General features: G+C 46.6%; 1 protein-coding gene across 1 annotated transcript in view; it reads left to right on the plus strand.

Annotated features, from left to right (window-relative positions):
- The window catches only part of atp10a (ATPase phospholipid transporting 10A), a gene marked incomplete at its 3' end in the record, with an annotated part of 110,602 nt that overhangs the window by 61,875 nt on the left and 37,675 nt on the right, over positions 1–11,052 (plus strand). Inside the window, 1 exon segment of the mRNA XM_071342261.1 lies at positions 7,643–7,773. Coding sequence (XP_071198362.1) covers positions 7,643–7,773 — 131 coding nt within the window.

An 11,052-nucleotide genomic window follows, 5' to 3' on the forward strand; every position in this document is an offset into this window, starting at 1 on the left:
TGTAACAAGGCCACAAACATGGACAGGACAGCCTGTAACAAGGCCACAAACATGGACAGGACAGCCTGTAACAAGGCCACAAACATGGACATGACAGCCTGTAACAAGGCCACAAACATGGACGTAGAAAATATACATGACAGCCTGTAACAAGGCAACAAACATGGACGTAGACTATATACATGACAGCCTGTAACAAGGCCACAAACATGGACAAGACAGCCTGTAACAAGGGCACAAACATGGACAGGACAGCCTGTAACAAGGCCACAAACATGGACATAGAAAATGTACATGACAGCCTGTAACAAGGACACAAACATGGACAGGACAGCCTGTAACAAGGCCACAAACATGGACAGGACAGCCTGTAACAAGGCCACAAACATGGACAGGACAGCCTGTAACAAGGCCACAAACATGGACATGACAGCCTGTAACAAGGCCACAAACATGGACAGGACAGCCTGTAACAAGGCCACAAACATGGACGTAGACTATATACATGACAGCCTGTAACAAGGCCACAAACATGGACAGGACAGCCTGTAACAAGGCCACAAACATGGACGTAGACTATATACATGACAGCCTGTAACAAGGACACAAACATGGACAGGACAGCCTGTAACAAGGCCACAAACATGGACGTAGAAGATATACATGACAGCCTGTAACAAGGACACAAACATGGACAGGACAGCCTGTAACAAGGCCACAAACATGGACGTAGACTATATACATGACAGCCTGTAACAAGGCCACAAACATGGACGTAGACTATATACATGACAGCCTGTAACAAGGCCACAAACATGGACGTAGACTATATACATGACAGCCTGTAACAAGGACACAAACATGGACAGGACAGCCTGTAACAAGGCCACAAACATGGACGTAGACTATATACATGACAGCCTGTAACAAGGCCACAAACATGGACAGGACAGCCTGTAACAAGGCCACAAACATGGACGTAGACTATATACATGACAGCCTGTAACAAGGCCACAAACATGGACATGACAGCCTGTCACAAGGCCACAAACATGGACAGGACAGCCTGTAACAAGGCCACAAACATGGACGTAGAAAATATACATGACAGCCTGTAACAAGGCCACAAACATGGACAGGACAGCCTGTCACAAGGCCACAAACATGAACAGGACAGCCTGTCACAAGGCCACAAACATGGACAGGACAGCCTGTAACAAGGCCACAAACATGGACAGGACAGCCTGTCACAAGGCCACAAACATGGACAGGACAGCCTGTAACAAGGCCACAAACATGGACAGGACATCCTGTAACAAGGCCACAAACATGGACAGGACAGCCTGTAACAAGGCCACAAACATGGACAGGACAGCCTGTAACAAGGCCACAAACATGGACAGGACAGCCTGTCACAAGGCCACAAACATGGACGTAGAAAATATACATGACAGCCTGTAACAAGGCCACAAACATGGACAGGACAGCCTGTAACAAGGCCACAAACATGGACAGGACAGCCTGTAACAAGGCCACAAACATGGACATGACAGCCTGTAACAAGGCCACAAACATGGACGTAGAAAATATACATGACAGCCTGTAACAAGGCAACAAACATGGACGTAGACTATATACATGACAGCCTGTAACAAGGCCACAAACATGGACAAGACAGCCTGTAACAAGGGCACAAACATGGACAGGACAGCCTGTAACAAGGCCACAAACATGGACATAGAAAATGTACATGACAGCCTGTAACAAGGACACAAACATGGACAGGACAGCCTGTAACAAGGCCACAAACATGGACAGGACAGCCTGTAACAAGGCCACAAACATGGACAGGACAGCCTGTAACAAGGCCACAAACATGGACATGACAGCCTGTAACAAGGCCACAAACATGGACAGGACAGCCTGTAACAAGGCCACAAACATGGACGTAGACTATATACATGACAGCCTGTAACAAGGCCACAAACATGGACAGGACAGCCTGTAACAAGGCCACAAACATGGACGTAGACTATATACATGACAGCCTGTAACAAGGACACAAACATGGACAGGACAGCCTGTAACAAGGCCACAAACATGGACGTAGAAGATATACATGACAGCCTGTAACAAGGACACAAACATGGACAGGACAGCCTGTAACAAGGCCACAAACATGGACGTAGACTATATACATGACAGCCTGTAACAAGGCCACAAACATGGACGTAGACTATATACATGACAGCCTGTAACAAGGCCACAAACATGGACGTAGACTATATACATGACAGCCTGTAACAAGGACACAAACATGGACAGGACAGCCTGTAACAAGGCCACAAACATGGACGTAGACTATATACATGACAGCCTGTAACAAGGCCACAAACATGGACAGGACAGCCTGTAACAAGGCCACAAACATGGACGTAGACTATATACATGACAGCCTGTAACAAGGACACAAACATGGACATGACAGCCTGTAACAAGGCCACAAACATGGACGTAGACTATATACATGACAGCCTGTAAGAAGGCCACAAACATGGACAGGACAGCCTGTAACAAGGCCACACACATGGATGTAGACTATATACATGACAGCCTGTAACAAGGCCACAAACATGGACAGGACAGCCTGTAACAAGGCCACACACATGGACGTAGACTATATACATGACAGCCTGTAACAAGGCCACAAACATGGACAGGACAGCCTGTAACAAGGCCACAAACATGGACAGGACAGCCTGTAACAAGGCCACAAACATGGACAGGACAGCCTGTAACAAGGCCACAAACATGGACGTAGAAAATATACATGACAGCCTGTAACAAGGCCACAAACATGGACAGGACAGCCTGTAACAAGGCCACAAACATGGACAGGACAGCCTGTAACAAGGCCACAAACATGGACATGACAGCCTGTAACAAGGCCACAAACATGGACGTAGAAAATATACATGACAGCCTGTAACAAGGCAACAAACATGGACGTAGACTATATACATGACAGCCTGTAACAAGGCCACAAACATGGACAGGACAGCCTGTAACAAGGCCACAAACATGGACATAGAAAATATACATGACAGCCTGTAACAAGGCCACAAACATGGACAGGACAGCCTGTAACAAGGCCACAAACATGGACATAGAAAATGTACATGACAGCCTGTAACAAGGACACAAACATGGACAGGACAGCCTGTAACAAGGCCACAAACATGGACAGGACAGCCTGTAACAAGGCCACAAACATGGACAGGACAGCCTGTAACAAGGCCACAAACATGGACATGACAGCCTGTAACAAGGCCACAAACATGGACAGGACAGCCTGTAACAAGGCCACAAACATGGACGTAGAAAATATACATGACAGCCTGTAACAAGGCAACAAACATGGACGTAGACTATATACATGACAGCCTGTAACAAGGCCACAAACATGGACAGGACAGCCTGTAACAAGGCCACAAACATGGACATAGAAAATATACATGACAGCCTGTAACAAGGCCACAAACATGGACAGGACAGCCTGTAACAAGGCCACAAACATGGACATAGAAAATGTACATGACAGCCTGTAACAAGGACACAAACATGGACAGGACAGCCTGTAACAAGGACACAAACATGGACAGGACAGCCTGTAACAAGGCCACAAACATGGACAGGACAGCCTGTAACAAGGCCACAAACATGGACAGGACAGCCTGTAACAAGGCCACAAACATGGACATGACAGCCTGTAACAAGGCCACAAACATGGACAGGACAGCCTGTAACAAGGCCACAAACATGGACGTAGACTATATACATGACAGCCTGTAACAAGGCCACAAACATGGACAGGACAGCCTGTAACAAGGCCACAAACATGGACAGGACAGCCTGTAACAAGGCCACAAACATGGACGTAGACTATATACATGACAGCCTGTAACAAGGCCACAAACATGGACAGGACAGCCTGTAACAAGGCCACAAACATGGACGTAGACTATATACATGACAGCCTGTAACAAGGCCACAAACATGGACAGGACAGCCTGTAACAAGGCCACAAACATGGACGTAGACTATATACATGACAGCCTGTAACAAGGCCACAAACATGGACAGGACAGCCTGTAACAAGGCCACAAACATGGACGTAGACTATATACATGACAGCCTGTAACAAGGCCACAAACATGGACAGGACAGCCTGTAACAAGGCCACAAACATGGACGTAGACTATATACATGACAGCCTGTAACAAGGCCACAAACATGGACAGGACAGCCTGTAACAAGGCCACACACATGGACGTAGACTATATACATGACAGCCTGTAACAAGGGCACAAACATGGACAGGACAGCCTGTAACAAGGCCACACACATGGACGTAGACTATATACATGACAGCCTGTCACAAGGCCACAAACATGGACGTAGACTATATACATGACAGCCTGTAACAAGGCCACAAACATGGACGTAGACTATATACATGACAGCCTGTAACAAGGCCACAAACATGGACAGGACAGCCTGTAACAAGGCCACACACATGGACGTAGACTATATACATGACAGCCTGTAACAAGGACACAAACATGGACAGGACAGCCTGTAACAAGGCCACAAACATGGACGTAGACTATATACATGACAGCCTGTAACAAGGACACAAACATGGACGTAGAAGATATACATGACAGCCTGTAACAAGGCCACAAACATGGACGTAGACTATATACATGACAGCCTGTAACAAGGACACAAACATGGACATGACAGCCTGTAACAAGGCCACAAACATGGACGTAGACTATATACATGACAGCCTGTAACAAGGCCACAAACATGGACAGGACAGCCTGTAACAAGGCCACCCACATGGACGTAGACTATATACATGACAGCCTGTAACAAGGCCACAAACATGGACAGGACAGCCTGTAACAAGGCCACACACATGGACGTAGACTATATACATGACAGCCTGTAACAAGGCCACAAACATGGACGTAGACTATATACATGACAGCCTGTAACAAGGCCACAAACATGGACGTAGACTATATACATGACAGCCTGTAACAAGGCCACAAACATGGACAGGACAGCCTGTAACAAGGCCACAAACATGGACAGGACAGCCTGTAACAAGGCCACAAACATGGACAGGACAGCCTGTAACAAGGACACAAACATGGACAGGACAGCCTGTAACAAGGCCACAAACATGGACAGGACAGCCTGTAACAAGGACACAAACATGGACAGGACAGCCTGTAACAAGGCCACAAACATGGACAGGACAGCCTGTAACAAGGCCACAAACATGGACAGGACAGCCTGTAACAAGGCCACAAACATGGATGTAGAAAATATACATGACAGCCTGTAACAAGGCCACAAACATGAACATGACAGCCTGTAACAAGGCCACAAAGATGGATAGGACAGCCTGTAACAAGGCCACAAACATGGACAGGACAGCCTGTAACAAGGCCACAAACATGGACATGACAGCCTGTAACAAGGCCACAAACATGGACATGACAGCCTGTAACAAGGCCACAAAGATGGACAGGACAGCCTGTAACAAGGCCACAAACATGGACAGGACAGCCTGTAACAAGGCCACAAACATGGACATGACAGCCTGTAACAAGGCCACAAACATGGACAGGACAGCCTGTAACAAGGCCACACACATGGAGATAGAAGATATACATGACAGCCTGTAACAAGGCCACAAACATGGACGTAGAAAATATACATGACAGCCTGTAACAAGGCCACAAACATGGACGTAGAAAATATACATGACAGCCTGTAACAAGGACACAAACATGAACAGGACAGCCTGTAACAAGGCCACAAACATGGACAGGACAGCCTGTAACAAGGCCACAAACATGGACAGGACAGCCTGTAACAAGGCCACAAACATGGATGTAGACTATATACATGACAGCCTGTAACAACGACACAAACATGGACATGACAGCCTGTAACAAGGCCACAAACATGGACATGACAGCCTGTAACAAGGCCACAAAGATGGACAGGACAGCCAGTAACAAGGCCACAAACATGGACAGGACAGCCAGTAACAAGGCCACAAACATGGACAGGACAGCCTGTAACAAGGCCACAAACATGGACAGGACAGCCAGTAACAAGGCCACAAACATGGACAGGACAGCCTGTAACAAGGCCACAAACATGGACAGGACAGCCTGTAACAAGGCCACATCTTTTCTAGCTGTTATGACCTGACTTGATTTTGATTTAATTGATTTGACCTAATTGACCTGTTGATTCTCCAGGGTTGTTGTCATGGGTTGTGGATGTAGTTAGTCCTATATTTACCTTTGACCTTGTTGTCCTAGGTCATGGGTTGTGGATGTAGTTAGTCCTATATTTACCTTTGACCTTGTTGTCTTAGGTCATGGGTTGTGGATGTAGTTAGTCCTATATTTACCTTTGACCTTGTTGTCCTAGGTCATGGGTTGTGGATGTAGTTAGTCCTATATTTACCTTTGACCTTGTTGTCCTAGGTCATGGGTTGTGGATGTAGTTAGTCCTATATTTACCTTTGACCTTGTTGTCCTAGGTCATGGGTTGTGGATGTAGTTAGTCCTATATTTACCTTTGACCTTGTTGTCCTAGGTCATGGGTTGTGGATGTAGTTAGTCCTATATTTACCTTTGACCTTGTTGTCCTAGGTCATGGGTTGTGGATGTAGTTAGTCCTATATTTACCTTTGACCTTGTTGTCTTAGGTCATGGGTTGTGGATGTAGTTAGTCCTATATTTACCTTTGACCTTGTTGTCTTAGGTCATGGGTTGTGGATGTAGTTAGTCCTATATTTACCTTTGACCTTGTTGTCCTAGGTCATGGGTTGTGGATGTAGTTAGTCCTATATTTACCTTTGACCTTGTTGTCCTAGGTCATGGGTTGTGGATGTAGTTAGTCCTATATTTACCTTTGACCTTGTTGTCCTAGGTCATGGGTTGTGGATGTAGTTAGTCCTATATTTACCTTTGACCTTGTTGTCCTAGGTCATGGGTTGTGGATGTAGTTAGTCCTATATTTACCTTTGACCTTGTTGTCCTAGGTCATGGGTTGTGGATGTAGTTAGTCCTATATTTACCTTTGACCTTGTTGTCCTAGGTCATGGGTTGTGGATGTAGTTAGTCCTATATTTACCTTTGACCTTGTTGTCCTAGGTCATGGGTTGTGGATGTAGTTAGTCCTATATTTACCTTTGACCTTGTTGTCCTAGGTCATGGGTTGTGGATGTAGTTAGTCCTATATTTACCTTTGACCTTGTTGTCTTAGGTCATGGGTTGTGGATGTAGTTAGTCCTATATTTACCTTTGACCTTGTTGTCCTAGGTCATGGGTTGTGGATGTAGTTAGTCCTATATTTACCTTTGACCTTGTTGTCCTAGGTCATGGGTTGTGGATGTAGTTAGTCCTATATTTACCTTTGACCTTGTTGTCCTAGGTCATGGGTTGTGGATGTAGTTAGTCCTATATTTACCTTTGACCTTGTTGTCCTAGGTCATGGGTTGTGGATGTAGTTAGTCCTATATTTACCTTTGACCTTGTTGTCCTAGGTCATGGGTTGTGGATGTATCAGTACGGAGATAAGAGACCCGTGTTTGATGTTCTTAGTCCTGAAGGAGCCGACCTGTCGCCTGTCCTGTCTGCCGTCTATCTCTTCCTCACCATGATCATCGTCTTTCAGGTACGTCCTCACTATTCAATTCAATTCCCTCCCTCTCGACCCCTCTATTCAATTCAATTCCCTCCCTCTCGACCCCTCTATTCAATTCAATTCCCTCCCTCTCGACACCTCTATTCAATTCAATTCCATCCCTCTCGACCCCTCTATTCAATTCAATTCCCTCCCTCTCGACACCTCTATTCAATTCAATTCCCTCCCTCTCGACCCCTCTATTCAATTCAATTCCCTCCCTCTCGACCCCTCTATTCAATTAAATTCCCTCCCTCTCGACCCCTCTATTCAATTCAATTCCCTCCCTCTCGACCCCTCTATTCAATTCAATTCCCTCCCTCTCGACCCCTCTATTCAATTCAATTCCCTCCCTCTCGACCCCTCTATTCAATTCAATTCCCTCCCTCTCGACCCCTCTATTCAATTCAATTCCCTCCCTCTCGACCCCTCTATTCAATTCAATTCCCTCCCTCTCGACCCCTCTATTCAATTCAATTCCATCCCTCTCGACCCCTCTATTCAATTCAATTCCCTCCCTCTCGACACCTCTATTCAATTCAATTCCCTCCCTCTCGACCCCTCTATTCAATTCAATTCCCTCCCTCTCGACCCCTCTATTCAATTAAATTCCCTCCCTCTCGACCCCTCTATTCAATTAAATTCCCTCCCTCTCGACCCCTCTATTCAATTCAATTCCCTCCCTCTCGACCCCTCTATTCAATTCAATTCCCTCCCTCTCGACCCCTCTATTCAATTCAATTCCCTCCCTCTCGACCCCTCTATTCAATTCAATTCCCTCCCTCTCGACCCCTCTATTCAATTCAATTCCCTCCCTCTCGACCCCTCTATTCAATTCAATTCCCTCCCTCTCGACCCCTCTATTCAATTCAATTCCCTCCCTCTCGACCCCTCTATTCAATTCAATTCCATCCCTCTCGACCCCTCTATTCAATTCAATTCCCTCCCTCTCGACACCTCTATTCAATTCAATTCCCTCCCTCTCGACCCCTCTATTCAATTCAATTCCCTCCCTCTCGACCCCTCTATTCAATTCAATTCCCTCCCTCTCGACCCCTCTATTCAATTCAATTCCCTCCCTCTCGACCCCTCTATTCAATTCAATTCCCTCCCTCTCGACCCCTCTATTCAATTCAATTCCCTCCCTCTCGACCCCTCTATTCAATTCAATTCCCTCCCTCTCGACCCCTCTATTCAATTCAATTCCCTCCCTCTCGACCCCTCTATTCAATTCAATTCCCTCCCTCTCGACCCCTCTATTCAATTCAATTCCCTCCCTCTCGACCCCTCTATTCAATTCAATTCCCTCCCTCTCGACCCCTCTATTCAATTCAATTCCCTCCCTCTCGACCCCTCTATTCAATTCAATTCCCTCCCTCTCGACCCCTCTATTCAATTCAATTCCCTCCCTCTCGACCCCTCTATTCAATTCAATTCCCTCCCTCTCGACCCCTCTATTCAATTCAATTCCCTCCCTCTCGACCCCTCTATTCAATTCAATTCCCTCCCTCTCGACCCCTCTATTCAATTCAATTCCCTCCCTCTCGACCCCTCTATTCAATTCAATTCCCTCCCTCTCGACCCCTCTATTCAATTCAATTCCCTCCCTCTCGACCCCTCTATTCAATTCAATTCCCTCCCTCTCGACCCCTCTATTCAATTCAATTCCCTCCCTCTCGACCCCTCTATTCAATTCAATTCCCTCCCTCTCGACCCCTCTATTCAATTCAATTCCCTCCCTCTCGACACCTCTATTCAATTCAATTCCATCCCTCTCGACCCCTCTATTCAATTCAATTCCCTCCCTCTCGACCCCTCTATTCAATTCAATTCCCTCCCTCTCGACCCCTCTATTCAATTCAATTCCCTCCCTCTCGACCCCTCTATTCAATTCAATTCCCTCCCTCTCGACCCCTCTATTCAATTCAATTCCCTCCCTCTCGACCCCTCTATTCAATTCAATTCGCTCCCTCTCGACCCCTCTATTCAATTCAATTCGCTCCCTCTCGACCCCTCTATTCAATTCAATTCCGTCCCTCTCGACCCCTCTATTCAATTCAATTCCCTCCCTCTCGACCCCTCTATTCAATTCAATTCGCTCCCTCTCGACCCCTCTATTCAATTCAATTCCCTCCCTCTCGACCCCTCTATTCAATTCAATTCGCTCCCTCTCGACCCCTCTATTCAATTCAATTCCCTCCCTCTCGACCCCTCTATTCAATTCAATTCCCTCCCTCTCGACCCCTCTATTCAATTCAATTCCCTCCCTCTCGGCACCTCTATTCAATTCAATTCCCTCCCTCTCGACCCCTCTATTCAATTCAATTCCCTCCCTCTCGACCCCTCTATTCAATTCAATTCCCTCCCTCTCGACCCCTCTATTCAATTCAATTCGCTCCCTCTCGACCCCTCTATTCAATTCAATTCCCTCCCTCTCGACCCCTCTATTCAATTCAATTCCCTCCCTCTCGACCCCTCTATTCAATTCAATTCCCTCCCTCTCGACCCCTCTATTCAATTCAATTCCCTCCCTCTCGGCACCTCTATTCAATTCAATTCCCTCCCTCTCGGCACCTCTATTCAATTCAATTCCCTCCCTCTCGACCCCTCTATTCAATTCAATTCCCTCCCTCTCGACCCCTCTATTCAATTCAATTCCCTCCCTCTCGACCCCTCTATTCAATTCAATTCCCTCCCTCTCGACCCCTCTATTCAATTCAATTCCCTCCCTCTCGACCCCTCTATTCAATTCAATTCCCTCCCTCTCGACCCCTCTATTCAATTCAATTCCCTCCCTCTCGACCCCTCTATTCAATTCAATTCCATCCCTCTCGACCCCTCTATTCAATTCAATTCCCTCCCTCTCGACCCCTCTATTCAATTCAATTCCCTCCCTCTCGACCCCTCTATTCAATTCAATTCCCTCCCTCTCGACCCCTCTATTCAATTCAATTCCCTCCCTCTCGACCCCTCTATTCAATTCAATTCCCTCCCTCTCGACCCCTCTATTCAATTCAATTCCCTCCCTCTCGACCCCTCTATTCAATTCAATTCCCTCCCTCTCGACCCCTCTATTCAATTCAATTCCCTCCCTCTCGACCCCTCTATTCAATTCAATTCCCTCCCTCTCGACCCCTCTATTCAATTCAATTCCCTCCCTCTCGACCCCTCTATTCAATTCAATTCCCTCCCTCTCGACCCCTCTATTCAATTCAATTCCCTCCCTCTCGACCCCTCTATTCAATTCAATTCCCTCCCTCTCGACCCCTC

Source organism: Salvelinus alpinus, chromosome 15, assembly GCF_045679555.1.
Source record: "Salvelinus alpinus chromosome 15, SLU_Salpinus.1, whole genome shotgun sequence".
In the NCBI taxonomy this organism is placed as follows: Eukaryota; Metazoa; Chordata; class Actinopteri; order Salmoniformes; family Salmonidae; genus Salvelinus; species Salvelinus alpinus.